Source organism: Mesoplodon densirostris, chromosome 15 (genome assembly GCF_025265405.1).
Source record: "Mesoplodon densirostris isolate mMesDen1 chromosome 15, mMesDen1 primary haplotype, whole genome shotgun sequence".
Classification (NCBI taxonomy): domain Eukaryota; kingdom Metazoa; phylum Chordata; class Mammalia; order Artiodactyla; family Ziphiidae; genus Mesoplodon; species Mesoplodon densirostris.
Window position 1 is genome coordinate 41164998 of NC_082675.1, and position 24604 is coordinate 41189601.

The window sequence follows — 24604 nt, forward strand, 5'->3', positions numbered from 1 at the left end:
ATCAGGAGCTCATACATGAGAGTTACCATCAGACGTTCATGCAGATGTCATGTAGACAATTAGATAACCAAATCAGGTCTTCAGGGAAGAGGTCCAGGCTAGAGATATAACTCTGGGAGTCTTTTGCAAATAGATTATGTTTTAAGCTGTAAGACTAGATAGAATCACTAAGGGAGAAAGTGAGACAGACACAGGAAGAAATCCAAGGACTGAGATTTCCTTCTGATGGGAGAGACGAGAAAGAACCAGCAAAGGAAACAAAAAAAGAGAAGAGAGACAGAAGGAAACTCAGAAGTGTGTGGTATTCTGGAAGCCTAAACGAAGTACTTGAAGGAGGAACGAGTGATTAAATATGTCAAACACTGATGATGGATCAAATAATACGAGAACTAAGAAAAGCCCTCTGGATTTAGTGATGAGGTCAATGGTGACCTTGACAAGGAAAGGCTCAGTGGAGCGTTAAGAGAATGCTGAAGGCAAAGGCATGAAGGGAGTGGGTCAGTAGAAATGAGAGAAGGAAACTTGGAAAGGGCAAGTACAGCCTATTCTTTTTGCTAAAAAAGGAAAGGAGAAAATTGGGGCAATTGCTGGAAGGGGGTGTGGGGGTCAACAGGCTTTATTATGAAAGACAACCCAGCATGTTTCTACATCGATGGGAAAGATTCAACAGAGAGGAAATTAATGATGTAGGAGTGCAAGGAGAGAACTGCTGGAATGATGTTCTTGAGCTTGCAAAAAAAGGATGGGCTCTAATCCACACAGTTGGCCTTTGCTAAGGGTACGGACAGCTCACCCTTAGCTGCAGGAGAAAGAGCAGCATGTATGTGCCCAGACGCAGATAGGTAGGTATGTGTAACCAAGTTTTCTTCTAGTTGCTCCTTTTGTCTCAGTGCATATAAGAACTAGAGAGAATAGGAAACAGAGGTCTTCAACCTATAGGTCCCAGCATGTGATGTGTAAGAAGCTACCAGTCTCTTTAACATTATACATAGCTTTCAAAAGTTTGCCCTGAGATTTCAAATGAGATCATATCCAAGGCCCTCCAAAGCCTCATTCACACTAATCTGGTCAACCCAACACAAGGCAGCTGTTCCAGAATTTTCCCTTTGCTCACAGTAGACTGTGGCTTGCTCCTGGCACCGTTAAAAAAAAATGCCCCTTTCTTACTGGCACTGCCATCTTCCTCAATCTGGCTCAAGCCAGTAGAAAAGGAAACCCCACTGGGAACTACCTCTATACTTCTCTGTCCCTCTGCTCTGCCTTGGGAATGAAGGTGAAGGTGTTACCTGCTTTTTGACTTACTGACATGCTCTAAGTAAAATAACCTCAATGGAGCTTGTTAAACTGCAGTTTCTGCTAATAATCTGTTAAATCAATTACTCCCAGATGTATCTTCAGACATTTTAAGTCAAGGAGGAATTTGGGGGTAACTGCCTACACCCATATCTAGGACAGAGCCCAATAAATAGTCACTTAAGAAACATGGTAAATAAACGTAGACTTTTAAAAGCAAGGGCTAGTGATTCTTAGAAGAATCAGTATAAACCCAGACTATCTGATAGTTATTTTTGTCAGCCTGATTTAAAAATAACTTCCCACAGAGTGAGGAACTGGGAGACTGGGATTGACACATACACATTATTGATACTATGTATAAAATAGACAACTGATGGGAACATTCTGTATAGCACAGAGAACTCTACCTAATGTACTGTGGTAAACTAAATGGGAGGGAAGTCCACAAGGGAGGGGATATCGCACGTGTATGGCTGATTCATTTTGTTGTGCAGTGAAGGCTAACGCAACATTGTAAAGCAACCATACTCCAATAAAAATTAATTTAAAAAAAATAAAAATAACCTCCCATAGAAATAAAATCAATGGGAGAATAATGCTACATACAAACAACAATGCGACTAAGTTGAGGTTTTACTTTTTTTAAAAAAAGCAGCAGAAAAGAGAAATATGTCTTCTGAAACCAAAGTACCATTCACTTCCATGGTATGCTACCAGCAGTAGATTCAATACACATGAAGTCCACTCCCTTGCTCAATGGTCCTGGCATTTGAAATAACCTGGTACAAGTAAGATTTCATAATAATTTTCTCTTTCAACTGCAAAGCTGAATCAGTTGACACTGATTGTAACAGTCACGTAAGGAACAACTACAATAAAGTGCAATTTCCATAACTATGTACACATTTTACATTCCGGAAGTTAGCACTTACAGAATTATATTCCTAAGAGCCCTACTACATCAATGTATAATCTCCAAATGATTCTAGATTATAGTATAATGTATTAAAAATTTCAAAAGGTTTTTAGGTATCACATAAATTACAGAACAGGATGTTAAACTGCCACGTAATAGTATATATTAAACTGTGGCAAACAAATTTCAATATAATGTAAAAAATCAGTGTTGGCTATATGAAAATGGTAAAATTCCAAATCAACCTACTCAATAAAGATTCTGAAATTTTTAAAAGTCTATTCTTTTAATCATGTCTCAAACTCCCGATTAAATAGTTGTTCATGACTGTATTCCCTAAGTGCCTGGAATGGTTCCATATGACATGCTCAATAGTAAGTCTTGAAACAGAATTTTAAAATGAAGAACATTCGGGTGTATAGTAATAGGAGAGGACAGAGGGGGACTGAAGCAATGCAAAATAACTTTTTTTGATAAAATCTCTTTAAGCAGTATTAACAAGTATTTCACAGTTTATCCCAGAACTAATAATTTAAGTGCACGACCCTGAGCAAAAATGTTGCTTAAAATCTCACTATTCTTAACTTCAGTATGAGTTCATCTAGCAAAAAGAAAGGGCTTAACGTCCTAAGCATTTGAGTAAACAATGGTTCTGCTTACACAGGGCTGTTTCTATGTCTATGACTGATAAAGTATATGCATAGCACTTTACATTTTAAAAGGTACTTTTACATACTGTTCACTAAATCTTCCTAACCGCCCTATGAGGAAGGCATATATGTAGAAGATACTAATGATGCTAACAAAGTGAACAAAGGGAATACAGCAAAGGCTTCTACTGCCAGTGGGAGCTCTGTCAGCTACCCTGGTAAAAATAGATCACATATAATCAGATGACAATAAGCCAGTTCTCTAGAAGACCATATGAAATATGGATGTGGACACATATACATAGAAATATGGATGTGTGCAGGTCACCCTCTATTTATGGGTTATTATGCCTTGAGATATAAACTAATGAGCACATGAAGTCATGACATTTGTCTCAACATTTAGAAGCTAAGCATCCAGAGGGTGAAGATAAACTTCCCCAAATTTCTTCAGTGATGTTTAAAGTTCCATGACATTCAGTCCAGAGCTTTACCTTTTCAATTTCTTCACTAAATGTAATAAAATGTTTAGCAACTCCTTTAATGGTTTTTAATAGAAAAGACAAAAAGCTACAAATCACTTAAGGAAATACTTATTCTCAAATTACAAAAAAATAGTAGACAGAAAATAGTGTGATGAAAAACTAAGGTATATTCCTTTGTCAGAAAATACTGCTGTAAGACAGAAAAAATTGCTGAAGATATGAAAAAAAATTTAGTGTGGGATGTTTGCCCTATAGAACATTACAGCTGCTTTGAACATGTCTTGGCTAAACCATGTTTGAATAATGAACTATAAGAACTAGTTTTTTTTTTTAATGAAACTCTAAGGGAAAAATGTATCAAAGAAGATATATTCTCAATAATAAATAACTAAATAAAAATGTTTTATGGAAAAACTGTGTTTATGTATAAATGCAATGTCCTGATGGAGTATTTATTTTGACCAAAATTTTTTACACAACCAACCCAATTTTAAAATGAGCAAAGAACTTGAACAGACATTTCTCCAAACATATACAAATGGCCAACAAGTATATGAAAAGAGGCTCAACATCTTTAGTCATTAGAAGAAAGCAAATCATAACAATGAGGTATCACTTTACAGCCACTAGGACAATAAGTGTTGGTGAGGATGGGGAAAAAAAAAACCCTTGTGCCCTGATGGTGGGAATGTAAAATGGTGCAGATGCTGTGTAAAACAGTTTGGTGGTTCCTCAAAAAAAGCTAAACACAGAATTACCATATGACCCAGAAAATTCACTCTTAGGTATATACCCCAAAAAACTGAAACATGTTCAAACAAATGCTTGTACAAAAGTGTTCAAAGTAACACTATTCACAATAGCCAAAAGGTAAAAACAACCCAAACGTCCATAAATGAATGAATGAATAAGATGTGTTGTATATATACAATGGAATACTATTCAGTCATTAAGATAAAGTACTGATACATGCTACAATGCACACGATGCTGGAAAACATTAGGCTAAAGGAGCCAGACACAAAAGCTCACACACTGAATGATTCCATTTATAAGAAATGCCCCAAACAGGCAAATCCATAGAGACAAAACACAGATTAGTCATTTTTAGGGGCTGGGGGCAAGGGTGGAAATGGGGAGTGAGTGCTTAATGGGTACAGGGTTCTTTTTTGGGATGAAAATGTTTTGGAAGTAGATAGAGTGATGGTTACACAACATTGTGAATTACCAAGTGCCAATGCACCTTATGGTCAAAAGAGTTAATTTTACGGTTTGCTCAAAACAGTTAATTATAGCGTTATATAAACGCTATAATTTTTTTAAATTAAAAAACAAACTCAAAAAAAGCCCCCACGAATATGCACCTCCCATATGATCCAGCCATTCTATTTGCTCCTAAGTATTTATTGATACCTAAGAGAAATGAAAGGTTAGGTCCACACAAAAACTTGCAGTAGCCAAAAACTGGATACAATCCAAATGTCCATCAACAGGTGAATAAACTGTGGTACAGCCATAAAATGGAGCACTATTCTGCTATAAAAAAGAATGAACTATTGCTACGAGCAACAACATGGATAAATCTGCAAATAATTATTAAAGAAGCTGAACCTCCTCCACCCCCATAAAAGTATGATTCCATATATGTAAAATTCTAGAAAATGCCTACTGAGCACTAATTAATTAGTGATAGAAAGCTGATCATTAGCTGCCTGTGGACGGGGGTAGAAGGAAGAGGAGGAGGTACCACAACAGGCAGGAATAAACTTTTGGAAGTAACAGAAATATTCCTAATCCTGAAAGTGATGATGGTTTTACAATGTAAACGTGCATCCAAACTCACTGAACTACATTTTAAATGTGTGCAATTTATTGTCTGTCAATTATAACCTCAATAAAGCTATAAAAAAATGAGAATATTTAGCAATAGTAAGGGCATAATGAAAAGACCATTCACTTACTGACAATGGAAGTCAAAATAATACATTTCTTACTCAAACATATTTTCGAAGAATATGCATGACAAAGAAAAATACTCTGATACTACTGAAAACAACATAGGATATCAAACTGCAATGTCCGCTGTATTTGTGTATTTGCCAATACAAACAAACTAAGACAAACCCAAACCTCCTGTCAGTGGTTGCTGGGCTCTGGTGTTTATATTCTTCCCTATGCTTTATAGAAAATAGCTCTATATTATATATATGTGTGTGTGTGTGTGTGTGTGTGTGTGTCTTTCATAAATCTCTCATAATTTTACAATTAACAAAGTATCTTTAAATGTGTCTATTTAGGAATTGATTTTTGCATCAAAATTGCAAATATGAAAAATCTGCATTGCATCAAAAACAAAATGGTGCTTACAAGGTACTCTCCTATAGTGCAGCGCGCATGGCTCTCTCGGCCGTCTACTATAGAAACCCGATCTGAGATTCTGTTAAGCACGCTCCTGCTTCATCATGGCTGCAAAGCTTCTACCTAAAAATAGCTTACTCTTATGTAATCACTCAACACAGATTTATATATCTTATGTATCCTTGAAATACATTTCTTTTTTTAGAGATAATCCCGCAGGAGGTAAACAACCATTTTTAAAAGCAGAGAAGTTTAATCATAATCTAAACATATCTTATTTTCAGATGTTATTCAAGGGCTCTGTAGCTGACAGTTCTGTTGGTGAAAATAACTAGAAAAGGTAACGCCCTACCAACTCTAATTTTTTTAATTAACTTTACTGAGAGATTATATACATCAATTTTAAATGTAGAGTTCAATGAACAGTCACAAACGTACACCCCACATAACCAGCACCACTATAAAGATATAGACCATCTCTCTTCTCTCCTTCCCCCAGGTCCCCTCACTCTCCCTGTTGTCCCCAGCCCTGCAAACCACTGCTCCGATTTCTGTAACTTATGCTTTAGGTTTGTCTGCTCTTGAACTTCAAATAAATGGAATCGTGCAGAGTGTACTCCTTTGTGTCTGGCTCCTCTCACTCAGTACAATGTTTTTCAGATTCATTCATGTTGTTGCAAGTATGAGCAGTTCTTTCCTTTTCACTGCTGAGGACTATTCCACTGCACAGCTACACCACGATCCCCTCTTTTAATGCCTTCAGCTCTGTCTCTGGAAATATCTTTTTGTTGAACATTATTAAGTCCACAGAGATAATAACTTTGCTTTTACAGAATTTTGATGTTTTGTTCTGTTTTACCAAGTGTTTTCATGGTTCTCAAACTGGGTGGGGGGGAGGGGATGACTAAAATATGCTTGAATCACAGCTCAGCAGATGTTAACTCCATCTGAAGAAAACATTTTATGTGTCTAAAGCAGCGCTTCCCAAGTTTTGCAAGTCCTGGCACACATGGAAAACAACCTTTGTATGGCACACAGGAGAGACCAAAAACCTGATTTGGGGCTCTGGCCATTCTAAGGGTTGAAAAGATCATTACTCTTAAGTCCACTACTTGGAAAGCTCTGTAAAGTTATACTTAAAGAATAAATATCCTTGTTTTAATGACCAATATTGATTTTTACAAAACAAAAATCTTATGAGCAAATAAGGTTATGTATTCAATAAAATATTGATTAAGCAACCAAAGTGACTGGAAAATTCCCAGTCTTAAAATAATGAACAGGGCTTCTAATTTTTCCTTCTTTAAGTACACTTAAAATTTTTTTCCGATTTTTTCAAACAAAAAAAAAGGACCCATGACTGTCAACTGGTGCCCAAGCACCCCTTCCCAGCCTAGTATGACGCAACTTCTTCATAGAGGGAAGTCAATCCTCCCATTGTGCTCTTCATGCCACAAATATTCATCAACCACCTACACCATGCCCGGCATTCCAGGCTGCAGGGAATCAGCAGTGAACAAAGCAGACAAAAATACCTGCACACAGAGGACTTACAGTCTACCAAGTGGGAAGAAACAGGTAATGGAGTGAAATACACAGTGTGTTAGGTGGTGGAGAACGCTAACAACAAAAATAAAGCTGGGAGGGGAAAGGGAGTCCCGGGAACCAGGGTGGCCAGGGGACTCACCGGGCAAGCGCCACTGGATTAAAGGCCAGGGTGAGGGAGAGGAGGGCACGTATCAGGAGAAGAGTGCTCCAGGCAGAGGGAGAGCAAAGTTCTGAGGTAGGAAGGGGCTTGCGAGTCTGTAGCACAACAGGAGGCCACCGTCCTCAGAACAAAGCGAGTGGGGCAAGAGTGAAGCAAAGGAGAGGCCGGCGAGGCCAGAGAGGCAGGTGTGGAGGCCATCATAGCCTTAGAGGTTCCTTCCCGGGAGCAGGACGGAAAGCCAACTGTGAAGGGCCATGTTCTGTGCCCCAACTTCATGTGGGACGCCAGGCTCATTTCTGGAGGGCACAAAACCTGAGGGCAATCGGTGAAGAGTAAGAAGAAAGGATCTGGAAAGCCTGACATAGGAATAACTGCTGAAGACACTTGGAGATGCCTGGCTTGGGGAAGAAGAATTTATTGGCTGCTCCAAAAGCTGATGAATTGTCACAAGAGGTAATTCCTTTCATTTTTTTGTGATGCTGCAGAGCACAGACTTGAAACCATGAATTAAAAATAAATAAATAAATAAATAAAAAGAAGGAAAAAGGAAAAAGAAGAGGAAAAACCTTGCCTTAATGTAAGTTTTAACTTTCTAGTATTTATAGTTTACCTACAGTAGACTGGGTGGCCCTGAAAGATTATTCATGTATAATAGTAGTAGTAGCAGCTAGAAGAGCAAGAGCTAACATCTAGGTATGTCTACTATATGCCAGATGTTATGGTAAATACTTGGTGTGCCACCTCATGTAATCCTCCCACAATCCTATGAACTAGGTATTATTAACAATGAGGAAACTCAAGCTCATTGAGATGACACGACCTGCCTAGGATCGCAGAACCAGTAAATGATGGAGCCAGTGCTCAAACCCAGGTCTGGGTTTGACCCAAGCTCCAAGCCTGTAACCACTGGCACCCCCTGCCTGTATGTCCATCGACGGCAGTGTTTACATGGCACATAAAGGGACCATCTGGCTGGCAGGAAGTTGGAGAGAGGATTCTTGCAAATAAGAAAAATTAGGTAACTTCTAAGATCTCTTTTTATAATTTTGTGGTTACATTTTCCCAAGTTTTCATCTTATTTTTAAAATTTTCCTTTGACTTCAAGGTTTATAGAAATTTTATACTCCTAAAAATGGCTAAAGATCAAATAATAATAATTTCATTATAGAATATGTTAAATTACCTGTCCAATTCTAACGCTGAGGATAATTGTGCTCTGATTTTGAGTAACACATATTTTCCTTGATTAGTTCCCCTGTACAAGTGAAGGTAGGCTTGATTTTTCTCAAGTACAGTTGAGCCTTGAACAACGCAGGGGTTAATCCATGTATAACTTATAACCCACCCTCCATATCCAAGGTTCCTCCACATCTGCTAATTCAGCCGACCACGGACCATGTAGTACTGTAGTATTTACTATTCAAAAATATTGGCATGTAAGTGAATCTGTGCAATTTAAACCCACGTTGTTCAAGGATCAACTGTATATCAATTTCCTTGTCTCATATTTTATATCTACCACAATTCAAACATACCTGCGCTTTCATTTTCCTTTGTAGACAAGATAAAATTCTTTTCAATTGAGCAATTATCCTTCAAAATACAACAGCAAATCGACATTTGGTATCTAAAGTACAGAAAGATAACATAAAAGTATAATACAGATATATGAACTTAAACCAAGTCTACAGTCCATGGAAACCACATCCCTGCTTTGTGCAGTTGTTTTTTACTGATTGAAGGGGAAACAAGGGACTAAGGAGAACTAGCACTGTGCACCCTCCGCTACACTTGAACCAGGGTAACTTCTGAATGGTTTGAATAATAATGAGAAAGCACTGCTCTGCAGGGCGGTTATGAGCCAGTGTAGAGTCTGGCAACCCTGAGGTCAACATCTGGATAGCAAACATGGTTAACTCCACTTAAAAAAAAATTATTTTCTTACACCCAATTATATGGCTACTATAAAAACAAAAACAGGGCTTCCCTGGTGGCGCAGTGGTTGAGAGTCCGCCTGCCGATGCAGGGGACACGGGTTCGTGCCCCGATCCCGGAAGATCCCACATGCCGCGGAGCGGCTGGGCCTGCGAGCCATGGCCGCGGAGCCTGTGTGTCCGGAGCCTGTGCTCCGCAACGGGAGAGGCCACAGCAGTGAGAGGCCCGCGTACAGCAAAAAAAAAAAAAAAAAAAAAAAAAAAAACCCAGGAAAGAAAAAGTGTTGGCAAGGATGTAGGGAAATTAGAACCCTCGCACACTGTTGGTAGGAATGTAAAATGGTGCAGCCACTATGCAAAACAGTATGGCGAGTCCTCAAAAAATTAAAAATAGAATTACCACATGACTCAGCAACTCCACTTCTTAGTATATGCTAAAAAGAATTAAAAGCACAGACACAAAGAGATACTTGTACACTCATGTTCACAGCAGCATTATTTACAACAGTCAAAAGGTTGAATCAACCCAAATACAACACTGATGGATGCACGGATAAACAAAATGTGGTATATATATATATACAACGAAATAATATTCAGCCTTAAAAAAGGAGAAAATTCTAACACATGTTACAACATGGATGGACCTTAAAGGAATTATGCTGAGATAAGCCAGTCACAAAAAGACAAATATTGTATGATTCCACTTATATGAGACTCCTAAAGTAGTCAAATTCAGAGAGACAGAAAGTAGCAGCATGATTTCCAAGGGCTAGGAGGAGAGGGGAATGATGGATGAGTTATTGTGTAATGTGTATAGAGTTTTAGTTTAGGAAGATGAAGAGTTTTGGAGATGCATGGTGGTGATGGTTACACAACGATATGAATGTACTTAGTGTCACTGAACTATGCACTTATAAATGGTTAAGATGGTAAATTTTATGCTATGCAAATTCTAGCACAAATAAAATAATTAAAATTTTTTTCTCCAAATATAAAATAGTTTGATTTGCATTACCATGAAAAAAAAAAGGCTCCCGTTGTAACACATCACATAGTTTAAGTTGGGTCCTTGAAATGATCTATTACAAAGTCAACTAATATCAAAATGTATATGTTCTTCACATAAAATAAAACCACAGTATTAAGTACAAATCTGTTCCTAATGTTTTAACAACTATTTACTTAGTACTTACTACTTGCAGAAAAATCCCCAAATTATCATCATCATATCTGAATGCACTCTGGGGCACAGCCACGTCCAACCAATTCACAAGACAATGTTGTAATCCAGTGATTTCCAAACTGGGAGGCTATGAAAACACAGAACAACTTCTGATACAATAATGGGGTAAGACCTACAAGTGATGGCGTCTACACAGATACCATGGACAAGCCACAAACTTGGCTCTGAATTCTCTTAAGGCCAAAACAGAAAGAGAAATACAATTATGCCCTTTTAATTGTCCACAAGGAAAAAATATATCACTTCTTTAGGGAAAACAAACTCCCTCTTTGTCCTTAGCTCTAATTTCTCATTCAGGGTAATAATATATAGGGGATTAAGAGTATTCGAGGGCAAAATAATCAATAATGCCACTTAAGCTAAATTGTTTTGAAATGCCCCTGAATAGAAATGGAGGGTGTAATTCCAACTTAAAATTCAGTGAGGGACATTTTTCAGAAAATCAAGAAAATATAGCCCAGGCTGTAGCATTCTGATGGCTTAATTTTAGGATAAATTTAGAACATCTAGAGACATGGATAAATTCTATATACTCCAAAAATGTAACCTCGACTAAGCAAAATTTTCACAAAAAGATGGAGAGTGTTTCCTGTTGTGAACCTGGAATACAGGTATTCTGTGCATAATCCAAAGACACTGAAATATTCTTGGCCATCTGATTATTTTTAAAGTTGGTATCCTTTTGTGGAATCGAGAAATTAGCTTATAGATGTCCACATCAGCTTTGAAACAAGGTGGACTGTCTTCTCTAACGGATGAATTTTCCTAATTCAAGCTGTGTGTGATATAGTGTGTTGTTCTTCAGCATTGAATTTGGAGGCACATCCCTGGATCTGGCTCTAAGTGTAGCCCCTCCTAGCTACATAAACTCGGGGAGGTATCGAACCCTCTCTCCAGGCCCTGCTCTTACCTGTAAGAATGGAGGCGATGAGATCAACCGTAACAATCATTTCAAACTGTGTTGTATGGAGGCACCTTAGTGGATGAGGAGGTGCTTTTACTTTTACCTCTCTCGTACACTGGCATCTACTTTGGCACCCAATAAAACCTGAAAATCACCAGACTTGTAGATGCTCTACAATCTAAGATTGAGTCTATGACTTTGTGATTTTAAACAACTCATCCATACCACAAAATAAAGTAACAAAAATAAGTGAAGAAAATATTCAAAGTTAAATCATTTCTAAGAAATTTTATTAAGGAGAATTATATTCCTACACTTCATTTGCAATTCAGTTGTCCAGAACCCAGAACAACAAAATCTCCCTCATACCAACATTTTAAGTGAAGGGTGATTTCTCAAGTACCTCAAAAAGGCACAGTGTCCTGAATGTGGCAAATAAAAAGATAGGTAAAGGAACAGATGGTATCACTGCAGCTCAGGATCCAACCACTGGATGTAGCAACGTGTCCACTTCTCCATCCGGGGAGGCTATGAGCTCCCTTCCCCAGAGGACAGACACCTCCTCTGAATCCCTTTCAACCACTGGGCGGAGCTCCAGTGCTCTGGTCATTCCTACCACGACCGGCTGCTTCCCACTAGGGTTTCTCTGATCCAGCACTCCAAGTCACAAACCACTTGAACGCCACTTCTCTGTCCCTGAATTGAGCAAAAAATCCTTTCAAGATATTTTTCTGAAAATAAAGCTCGGGAAGACTGTCTTAACGTAAAACTGATGGGTTTATCCTTATCTTATTTGAGTGTCACAGCAACTCATGAAATAGAAAGAAGGGGTCTGTGCTAATAACCCTGTTACACAGGAGGCCCAGAGTCAGACAGCAAGGAAAAAGTCACTAATACCGGAGCCCATATTTCAGGACTCCAGGTAAGAGGAGCTCAGACGGTACCATCTATGCCATCTTCCTAGGCCTGCCCTATACTCTCCCTAACTCTGCCATCAGTTGGACTGTATTAGGAATAACAAAAATCATCAGGTACATAATGATGAACCTTTGAGCATCTCAAGAAAATTAGACACAAATTATCTTCTTTTTCCTCCTTGGTGCTGGAGCCAGGGTTCTAAGGAGAAGGAAAGAGCAAGATGGACAATGTTGAGCAGATAATGGAAAAATCCTGCAGGCATGGGGGGGTGGGTGGTTAGAGTGTAGAAAACCGGGAGACAAAAGAAAAAAGTGGGGGCAGAGGGCAAGGGAAGACGATCATTCTTCTTCCACTGCACAAAGTATCTAGGGGTAGAAAAGAGGGGGTGAGGGAAAAAGAGCAAGAAGCTGAGCAGCAGGTGGGGAAGAGAAATGGAGAGAAATGCCAAGCAATGAAAACAAGGAAAGTTGGGTAAGAGAAAAAAAAAAAATTGGAAGTAGTCAAAACCTTGCAGAAACTTTAGGTATTTTAAATATTAGGAGGGCAGTACTCTACATACATTAGTAGTTCTCAGTCTGGAATGATGAAGTCTAGGAAATGTATTATTCAAGTCTATAAAATCATCAAAGTAATGGATGAAGCTAGCAGTGATATATTCGCTATATTACAAAATACTAGAATTAGTATTGAAAATTGAAATCTAGAATTGAAATCTGGAAAGGAACAAATTTTGAACAAATTATCCACTTTAAGGAGACAGAGAATAATAAAGGTATAGATACTAGGAAGAAAATAAACTCAAGGAAAAGTGATAGAGATAACTATAGAAATTTAAAAGAAAAAGGTAAGAGAGATAAAACGTAGACAGTTCTTTGAAAAATAATCAAATAAGCAAAGCCTTAATGAGACTGATGTTACAAAGAGAGCAAAATTCATTTGGAAATAGCCAAATAAACATTAGAAGAAAGAAAATGGAAAAAGATTAGAAAAGGGAATACATAATTACAGAATGAACATAAGTTAAAAAGACAATAAAAGAATATTATGGGGCCTCCCTGGTGGCGCAGTGGTTGAGGGTCCGCCTGCCGATGCAGGGGATACGGGTTCGTGCCCCGGTCCGGGAGGATCCTATATACCGCGGAGCGGCTGGGCCCGTGAGCCATGGCCGCTGGGCCTGCGCGTCCGGGGCCTGTGCTCCGCAACGGGAGAGGCCACAGCAGTGAGAGGCCCGCGTACCGCAAAAAAAAAAAAAAAAAAAAAAAAGAATATTATGAACTTCCTTATAACAACAAATTTCAAAACTTAAATGGAAAGGATAAAATTCCTCGAAAGATGTAACTTATCAAAACTGACCCAAAGAGAAATAGAAAACTAAAATAGCACCATAACCATTAAATACATCTAATTGGTCCCCCCCCAAAAAAACTCACAAAGGTGGTTTTATAAGAAAATTCCACTAAATTTTCAAAGAACAGGCCATTTCAATTTTATACAACTCTTCCAGAGAACAGCAAAAGAGAGAATACTCCCAAACTCACTATATGAGGCCAGTGTAACCTTGATAATAAACTCTGATGAGGACAACAAAAAAAGGAAATTACAAGCCAGTCTCACTTATAAACAGATGTTAAAAACCAAAACAAATCAAATTGAGGAGAATGTTAAAAATAATACATTATGACCAGATTAGGTTTGGTCCAGGTATACAAGGATGGCTTATCAATAAAAAGAATCTAAAAATATAATTTGCCACCTTCACAAATAAAACAAAAACCTCATGATTCTCTTGGTAAATGAACATTTGATAAGTTCAACATCCTTTCATGATAAAAAAAAACTCAACAATATAAGAATGAAAGGGAACTTCATTAAACCTGATAAATGATATGCACCAAATACCTTTCTTAACATGGAATTATTAGATTCCTTTTAAATACCAGGGATGAACATGGATTCCCACCACCTCGGCTGCTATTCAACATTGTCCTAAAGGCCCTAACCAGTATAGTAGAAAGAAGAAAAATAAATCAGAGGTGTAAGGACTGAAAGAAAGGAACAAAACTGTCTACAGATACTGAACTCCAGTCTATCTTCATTATTTTTACTTTCTACTCCCCACTCACTCCTCTGCTCACTGCAGTCAGGCTTCATGCTGTCAAGCTTCTAAAACTTCCCTCATCAAAGACACCTGGCTACCAAATCGAACAGGTGCGTTTCAGTTGCTGCTTCACCTTCTTGGACCTCTTGTCCCCTGGCCCCCCAGGCTGCTTTTCCTCAGTGCATTCCATTGGCTCTCTTTCTTCCACAGATAGTATTCATCGTTTGATTTCAAATTTTTTTAAACGACACTTCTAGTATTATTATTTACTCCTTCAGCCTCGATCACCATGTTTAATCAGGGGACTCCCAGTACTAAAGATTCCCAAGTTTTTATTGGACAAGTCAGGATGACCTTATTCAGATGTCATCGTGTTCAAAGGTGAACTCATCCTCCCCTTTCCTCCCTACTTCAGTCACCTTCTATCCCGTGACTTACGCCATGAATGTGGGGTCATCTAACTCCACCGGCTTCATTCCTCACACTCAAACTATGATCAGCTCCTACTCATATTGTTTATCTCAAAGTCTCTCTTCTCTCTGCTCTGTATCTTCCTTTCCTTTTCCACAGCCACCAACTAGGCTCAGACTCTGATTATCTCTCTCTCGAATTCCTGCACCTGGCCACTCTGCTTTCAGGCCTGCCCTCTAATCCTTCTCATAAGGAACAAATCTGATTAAATCTCCCCCCCCCCCCATTAAAATCTCTCAGTGATTCTAACTGCCCAAAATAATCCAAACTCTTCAGGCATATTTTACAGTCTTTCAAGAAGACCGACCCTGCTTCTACTGATCTAGCCTTGACTTTCTCGTTACCTATCTTACTCTGTTCCAGTCTTAATGAACTATTTGCTGGAATTCATCCCTTTCTCTTCCCCCTGTATATGTTGTGCTTTCTGTAAGAACCTAGTCAAGTCATCTGGCTCCTGCAGTAATTTCTTAAGTTTTATGAAGACAGGCTGGTAGAGCAGTATCTGACAAGATGAACATTCTGTAAATACTTATTGAATTAAGGGGAAAATTTTACATAAAGTAATAGATATCAAATGTATGGTGGACCATTATAAAGTTGTATAGGGGTTACATCCTTAACACTGAAGTTAAAATGAGAGGAAAATTATGTCTGCCTATAACTCATTCAAAACTCATTAGCTAGAGTAGAAGTTGGACACTGCACTCTGATTGGAAAATGGCAGTGAACAAGACAAACACAACTGCATCCAGGTTACAGTCTTGGTACTATTGTGAGATACAAAAACTCATGATGATAGATCTTGGGTCATACCAAGCATCACAAGGCTAATACATACACACAAACACACACTTCACGCTACTAATTAAAATCTTATGTATTTCTGTTCAAAAACTTCACAGAAGTTACCAAAATGCAAACCAGCTTCATTTTACACAAACTTCACATTTATTTAACCTATGTCCCAGCTGCTTCCAAAACTAAGTTGTAGCAGTACACTTCTGGATTATATACACAACAAGCTAAAAATTCAGGAATAATGTGGACTAAGTAAAAATTCTAAATTCCTACTTTTTAAAGGAATTAGAAGTTTTCTTATAACCTTCTTATAACTACACAGCCACAAATCACAATCCTTTTTAAGAGAATGTAAATGACAAAGTCAAAAACTGTACATAGAGCTTAAAGTATGGTGCTACATAATTATTTTATGAAGTATGTATAATATTTAATATGTGCTTGGATCATATTTATATACTACCTTGATTATCAGTAGATGCATTTGCTTTTAATATGGAAAACCTAATAAGCTTTTTAATTTCTCCCCGTTCTGCACAGTGCACAACTACGGGAAGGGCCATTATGGGGTTCACTTTCACTATCAATGAAATCCCCTAAAATTAATGCTTAAAGAGCTCCTAAAGAGGGAAGACTAGAGTCCTGCAATTATATTCACAGTGATACAAATCCCTTTAGGCCCCCAATCTAGTAAAAAGTAGTACTGGGACAAAGGCTAAAATAGCTCTCTGGGTCTTCATGTTCAGATTAAACATCTACTCAATTCAAGCTAAGCTAACTTGCCGAAGTCATCAGCTTCCGGGTCAAAATCAAACATTATTTGGACCGGAGATTAACTTTGGTGTGTTCTCAAACTGAAAAGAAAATTTATATTTAGATCCCTATATTCTAGCCTACACATTACTCCACCAACACGCATTTCAAGCATTTTTCTCTTTTGCAAAAGATTCCTGCTAAGCGATGCTGTCTTCTAAATGAAATGCCTTCATTCTGTCTTTGAACCTAATTAAAATTAAGAAACTTTTAATAGCTTTAATAACTCTCAAAAGCTGGAAAGCTCTTCCCCGGCATCTTCCCCTCCTTAGTACCACCCTCCCTCCAAATCCAGAAAAAAACCTGCACAACAGAAAACACAAAACAACTAGCCACATGCTGTGAATGCTGGGGACCATGATTCTCCACTGGTTTAGGCTACAAAGAAAGCCTATGAGTAATCAAAAATCCCTAATCAAAGCAAAGTTAAAAGCCACCTCCCCACTCCCCAACCCCAGTATAATTTCCCTTTCTCTTCTCAATCCACTCAAGCGTTTCCCCTCCTCGTTTTTTCAGGGAATTTTAGCGGCCTCTGAACAGCGGATGGTAAGTTCATCTCAATGTCTGCCAGGGCTGAGACATGCGAAAAATCACTAACTTGTAAGGTTATTTAGGTCAGTAATGTCTTTCAGTGCCTTACTCCTCCTACTCCGGCCCTACCTGACCTACTACCAGTATTTAGCCGAAAAAAATATCTGTTCACAGGCTTTACCCCTCAGCGGCTCTTCCCGCAGGAACCGATGCAAACACACAGCCGGCGGGGCGGGCAAGGTCCCCGGCTTCGCGCACCCCTCCCCACACGCCCGCGGCCGCGCTCCGCTCCACACACTCGCGCCCAACTCTTCTTGGATCCACTTACATCCCTGGATCTCGTCGGGCCACCCTCCTCCTTCCCTCCCCGGTGTCCCCGAGCTGCCCCGGCGCAGGCACTCGCCCACCCACCTGGGCCGGGGCTCCCCGGCGGCGGCGCGCTCCGCCCGGCGCTCCTCGAGGCTCCAGCAGGAATGCGCTCGGCCTGTTCCTCCGCCTCCACTCCAGCCCAGCCCGGAGGCGCGACCCAGGGCGGCACCGCAAGGTCTCCCTGAAGTCACCTTCGCGCGGCCCGCCCCCGGCTCCAGCGAGGTCGAGCAGAGGCGCGGCCCAGGACTGCGCCCGGGCCGCCCGAGGTCCGCGATGGCCCCTCGGCCGCACCACCGCCCTCCAGGACTCCCGCCGGCAAATGGCCTGCGGCGGGCGGCTCCGCGGCGGCTGGCGTCGTCCGTCCCTCCTCCCCTTCCCCCTCCCTCCCCCCGCCCCGCCGCGGCGCCCGCTAGCTCCGAGGCGCAGGTAGGGACCTGCCAGGGGGCTGCGGGAGCGGCGCGCGGCCCGGGAGCGGCTCGACCGGGATTTCAGGGAAGGCGGCACCGCTCCCCGGGCTCTGCGAGCACGCCGGTCCTGCGGACGCGGCCCTGGCAACTTTTAAATGGCCAGCCTGCCCCCCCCCGGGAAAAGCAAAGAGATCCTCTCTTCTGGAGTCTTCCATTCGAAGGTAACTGACACTCAGGCTTACACTGAAGAATTAACAGTCTGATTCCACAACAAAAGACTGAGCTAGTCTGCACATATTTATTTTTCACACACTTCCTGGGCTACCATTTAAGCAATGAGGAAAACAACAGTATTGACCCTACTAACGTGAAACCTACTCACGTGAAATAGGTGTTTCTGATTCTGGCGACCCCTAAAGGGTGGACGAAGGCGTAAAGGTCAGGAAGACCCACCACATACATGATATACTTAAAAGTGGGATGTTCAGGCTAATGAAATTCCTCGTTAACTGTGAGGTTCTGGTGAGGAAAAACAAACAGTAGTCTTAAACCTTTCTAAGGTATACAAATCTGTCCTCGACTTTGGGAAGCAGAGTAATACTGAACAAAATTGAGTATTTCTTTGACAAGATCCTAGGGTACTTTAAGTTCGTCCTTCCAGCAGTGGTGGCTGTATTTGCACTACAGATGAAAAACGTGTAAAAGATGAGACAAGGCCACACTCGGAAAAATGGGAATTAATGTCGGTGAGGTTTCAAGGTGTCTTTGAAAAGGCTTCTTTTTTTCATTCTCAGTTGGTGACTAAATATTATCACATTTTGAAAAGTCACATTTGTCACTGAAGAAGAGACCTTGCTACAGAATCTTTCTCCCTAGGCCCTAAAAATTAGAGAAAGAATTCAGTTTGCAAAAGTAGTACCAGGCAGCAAAACAAAACAATGAACAACAAAGGCTACTTTGTTTCAGAAGGCAATTTACAAAGCACCTAAAATGTGCCAGGCACTGTACTGAGGAACTTCACATAAAATAACTCATTTGCATTCTCGTTTTCAGATTTGGAAATGGAATTCCCAAACATATATTAATTTGCTCAGGGTCAAGATAGCAGAGTTTAGGTCCTGATTGGTCTGACCCAAAAGCTTGTGTTCTTTCCTTTGTACATTCATTTTTCATTTATTCAAGTATTTATTAACTGTCTACTAAATACCAAGCACTATGCTAGAAAAAAGACGCTACAAAAATAAGATACTTACTTGAGGAGCTCCAGTCAAGTAAATATATAATCAGACAAGTAAATATATAAGGATACAATGTCATAAGCACTGCAACAGCAAGGAACTCCTAGACTAGGAGGGACATTAACTCAATTTTGAAGGGTGGAACCTGGGATTGCGAAATGGTAGCAGTCATCCAACACAGCAATCCTGAGAACTTTATCTAACAGAATGGCAATGGGGAATCTGTGTGCTGGGTTGGAGGAGACAGACAACTGAGATACAGGAAGTAAAAATGACAGGACTTGATTAAAAATGGGGCTGAGGAAGAAGAACGAACCAGCGGCAGCCCCCATGTTTCCGGCTTGAGTTATCCAACAGGTAACTTTGAGTTGAATCGGTAACTCAGTTCTAGGCACTTTGGTTTAGAAATGCCTCTGATGTATCCATATGTAAATGTCCGAAAGGCAGCTGGATACAACTGGTTCATAGCTCAGAAGATCCCAAGTGGATATACCTGAATCATCATGGATTTCTGGGTTGAAGGAGTGGGTGAAATCATCCAGGGAGAATGCTGAGTGAGAAGGCCACCCACAGAAACCTAGGGAATACTAACATGCAAAGCACAGGCAGAAGAAAAGATGCTTTAGAAGAAGACTGAGGAGGAGTTGCTATACAGGAAAAGAGAAGCCAGAAGCGGGAGGCACCATGGAAATCACAGAGAAGCATTCCAAAAAGCAAGCAGTAGTCAAATGCCAGACCCTTTAAAAAGACAAGCAAGATAATTTAAAGATGTTCTCTGATTAGCAACAAGGAGATATTGGCAAGAATGGTCTCAGTGGACTAGTTGAGGAATAAAGAAGTAGAAACAGAAGGTATCACATTTTCAAAAATGGAACTGGAAAGGGATGTAGGGAGATAGAAGCTACAAGGGAGAATTCAGAAGAAGAGAGTAGCTGTTTTTGAAGACAGGAGACAGATGCCTCCAACAAAAGGAAAAAAGAAAGATAAAAATTGGAATGAGGGACCGGTAGGGAGTTGGCAGCATGTACAATGATCACCTAACATTTGACAATAAATTTTGGTCAGAATAGAGATGAGAGAGAGAAAGGTGAAGGCCTGAAAGATATAAACATTGCAAATGAAAGGGAGAGGGATTAAAGGACTCTGAACAGCTCAGGAAGCTAAATGAGTATTAGAAACCATGACTTTATAGAGTTATCAGTCCACATGAGGGCATGAATTCTCTCCAAAGACTTTAGCATCTGGTCCAGAGTAGCAAGTACCTTTGGTTGGTTCCAACTGAGAGTCTGAATCGTTCCATTACACCAAAAGCTTGGCATCACTATCGTCCCAACCATACATTTGGGTTACATCCCTTTAGCAGTGAGGAGATTTAACATTTTATAAGTGAGTTTACACTAAAAACTGATTAGACTCATAATATCAAGGGGAGCTCAATAATACACAGACCCAGAGGGCACCAGTGATGACTGCTGAATGACATTTTGACCACTTCTGATACCAACCTCTGGTGAGGAGAACTGTAGAAACAATGATTCATGAAACCAGTTTCTAGCCTTCTGAATGGAACTCTCAAAACAAGGTTAAAGAAAAACCATAGCCTTCACATTCTATTATAGTATGTTTCCCAAGTATATCATAAAACATACAGTAAAGGGGCTTCCCTGGTGGCGCAGTGGTTGAGAATCTGCCTGCTAATGCAGGGGACACGGGTTCGAGCCCTGGTCTGGGAGGATCCCACATGCCACATGCTGCGGAGCAACTAGGCCCGTGAGCCACAACTACTGAGCCTGCGTGTCTGGAGCCTGTGCTCCGCAACAAGAGAGGCCGCGGTAGTGAGAGGCCTGCACACCGCGATGAAGAGTGGCCCCCGCTTGCCACAACTAGAGAAAGCCCTCACACAGAAACAAAGAACCCAACACAGCCAAAAATAAATAAATAAATTTTTAAAAATACAGTAAGGTTGCCTTTAGTAGATCAATCACAAACTTTACAGCTTATCTTATATATTGCCTTTTTTTTCCGACAACATAAGTAGTGTTATTTCAAGTAAAATACGCCTACATAATGCCTCATTTATGTAGAGGTCATGTGGATACCTGGAATATCTAGGCTGTATCAGAGAATCTCCAAACAAGCAAAGAACACCCACATACCAGAAGGCCCCAGACCCTAAAGCCTGTGCTCATTGTCAAGCCAAGTTTCTCACACTAAGCCAGCTTACTCTTACTGTGGACATAATTTTACCAAGTTTGGTTACTGGTTTTCTTTTTAAACAAACAGGAGATTAGTATGAGTAAACCAGAAGGGATCAGTATTCCACTGCTAGAGACAAGCACCCAGTTGGTCTCAAAAACAGGAGAGAAGAAAATTTTAGAACCATAAGGAGTAAAAAGGAATTAAAAAGCATTAGCAGGATTGGGCCATTTAATCAAAAAAGAGTCCTGTAAACATTATCCCCTGACGGTATCTCTGTATTAAGGCAAAGAGTAATTACAAACATACAAAAGGACAATCCTGAGGCACCCAGAAGAGATAAAGTATGAAATCTTCAGTTTAAGAAGTAAATGTGTAAGATTCAGAGTAACTGTCCTCAAAAAAGGTTAGAATAAAAACGTTTTTTCTGCCGCTGGGGCTGGGGTCACTTACACCTACCGGGTCCCCATTCTGTGCCAGGTGCTACGCAGTGTTTTGCCAATCGGATCTCATTTACTTCTCAGAACACTCTTTTTTGGTTGGTCACTACTTTGAAAAGGAGATTGTGTTTTACTGAGGTGAAGACAGAGATTACATAGCAGAACCAGGAACTGGACTCAGGTCTATGTGAGTTCAAGCTTATCACTGCTCTTCTAATAAAGTTTTTGGATAACGAAAATAAAATTTATGATGCCTGATACATAAGGCATTACAGTGCACAATTATTCCACTCTGACCTCAATTAAGCGATTAAATTCCTATGTTGTAACTCTTAACTACTTGATAAGACCAACTTCAATGATGCCATTTATCTTTCAAATATTTTTCAGGCCTTCTCATCATCTATAATCGTATTTCTCAGAGGGAAATCCATGGATTTCTACTGAGGGCCCCACAGGGTTGATATTTCATAAACTACTAAAAAGAAAAATCTTAAAATACTCTAAAAACAATAAATGCCATTTACTAAATGAATACTTTGTGCTCTTGTGATATGCTAATATGGTCTATATACATATTATTCATCTACATACATCTGTTCTCCACACCCAACCATCAGGTGTTTACATATCTTCATTCTTCAGAAACTTGCCCAAGGTCCTACAATCAGTTAGGGAAAGACTGAGATTTAAAAGAGGTCCATTAGACTTTCAGACCAGGGCTCTTAATGACTTTCTATATGGTCTCTCTTATATGAAAGATGAAGGTATCAAAGTTCAGAGAACTTAAGTAGCCAATCATCTCTTAAATAATAAGTCATAAGGATGGAAACACAACACAGTCATTCCACAGTCAAATAAATTTTCTTTAGACAACACCACCTCCTCCCAAAACAAGATAAAACCAATGTTAAAGACACAGAAGCTCCAAGATGCCATCAGAGAAAAGGGGTCACAAGTGTTAATTAGCATCCTACAATAACAACCGTGGACTTACACTCAGGGCTTACTATGTGTCAGAAACTATGCTAAGCATTTTGCTTACAATTATGTTACTTAATCCTGATGACTAATTTTAAAGGCGTAATGAGGTTAATTAGGTTAAACTTTAGGCTAATATTCTTGCACATGTAAATTTACACACAGAGGTGGTTACCTAGGCTATTTTTTTTTTAATCTGTTTAAGATTAGGATAGGTTGGCTTCTTCAGAAATTAAAGTACTTCTAATCTAGTGTTCACCTTAAAACTATACAACCCGAGAACAAAAAAGTTATCAATACATTCATCAAATACCATACAGGAGATGTGAATTTAGTTTTACAAGGTAATATTACCTGAATCCTGTAACATCATAATTTGTTCTGTTCTGCAATGTTCTGCAATTCTATTATCCTATTTGGATTTATTTAGGTCACTAAATCATTCCTCATTTAAACAAGCTAGAATATGAAATTTGCAAAGCACCAAAAATAGAAATGCTGGAAAGGGATATTTTCAAACACCATTAGGAGAATAAACCATTTAACATGTTTAATGAACAATTATGTTTTCCCATGGTATTTAACAGAATTCTGTTGAAAGACTTTCTGTAAGTTTGTTTTAAATGAATTCAGATTATTATTACATATTTTTTCTTATTCTCCAAATAAAATAATTATGGAATTTGTGGTATACATAACAAACAGAGCATTTAAAAAATTTCACATGAATTCACAAGGCTTCTTATTTTAATGATGGGAAAATAAAATTTTAGATCCTTACATATAAGAGAAACATATATAAGACCATTTTCATCTATCTTGTTTTACACCAAAACCTAATCTCTAACCAAAAGGCACAAATCAATTGTAACAAGAATAAGAAAGTCAGTGTCCTTGGAGGGTATTGTGCTAAGTGAAGTAAGTCAAACAGAGGAAAAACAAATACCATATGATTTTACATATATGTGGAACCTAAAAAAAAATAGAAAAAAAAACAAAGAAATTTGGTGTCTTAATCTAAAAAGTTGAAGATTAAACGTGTAGAAATTAAATGCAAAACAAAGCCTATTGCTACTTGGCTTGCATTAAACTCATGAAAATGAAGGAAAAAACATAAAAAAAGAAAAATCTTAGTTCAGGCAAAACACACCTGGAGCTTCCCTGGTGGCGCAGTGGTTGAGAATCTGCCTGCCAATGCAGGGGACATGGGTTCGAGCTCTGGTCTGGGAAGATCCCACATGCCGCAGAGCAACTAAGCCCGTGCGCCACAACTACTGAGCCTGCGCGTCTGGAGCCTGTGCTCCGCAATAAGAGAGGCCGCGACAGTGAGAGGCCCGCGCACCGCGATGAAGAGTGGCCCCCGCTTGCCACAACTAGAGAAAGCCCTCGCACAGAAACGAAGACCCAGCACAGCCAAAAATAAATAAATTTATAAAATAAACACACACCTTAATGACTTTTCAGTCCTTAGAAAAAGAGTTACTAATGGATGGCATACCACTTTTACTCATATTTGGAAGATCAAATGGCAAATTTTTAAATGGGAGAGAGCAAGCAACAAAGAGTACAAAAAAATATTTAATCCATTAAGCTGAGTTCACATAGCTAAGTATGATAACAATCTATTTTCTAAATAAAAGTATATATTTTTCATATAGAGACCTTTTGTTTCTAGAACATTTTCATAGTCTGTCTTATCAAAATGTCACGACAACCCTGAGTAGATCAACTTTAAACATACTTGTTAAATATGGGTACATAAACAAATTAAATGAACAGAAGTTATTTCAGAATTATTCTGCTTAATCAAGAATAAATAAGTTCTAACTTTTGGTGAAAAATGAAGCT

The 24604-nt window shown here is 39.4% G+C and overlaps 1 protein-coding gene across 8 annotated transcripts in view; it reads right to left on the reverse strand.

Moving 5' to 3' along the window:
- The window catches only part of OSBPL1A (oxysterol binding protein like 1A), a 247180-nt gene that overhangs the window by 133781 nt on the left and 88795 nt on the right, over nucleotides 1–24604 (reverse strand). Inside the window, exons 1-2 of one of the 8 annotated variants that reach the window (XM_060119256.1) lie at nucleotides 17537–17608; nucleotides 8948–9039 (exon numbers count right to left, since the gene is read on the reverse strand). The exons of 5 other annotated variants lie outside the window; for them this stretch is intronic. In XM_060119256.1, the coding sequence (XP_059975239.1) occupies nucleotides 8948–8959 (12 nt within the window). In that variant the 5' untranslated portion in view covers nucleotides 8960–9039; nucleotides 17537–17608. Of the gene's footprint in view, nucleotides 1–8947; nucleotides 9040–17536; nucleotides 17831–24604 lie in introns of those variants that run through there. 2 more of the 8 variants (XM_060119257.1, XM_060119258.1) reach the window with 2 other exon arrangements.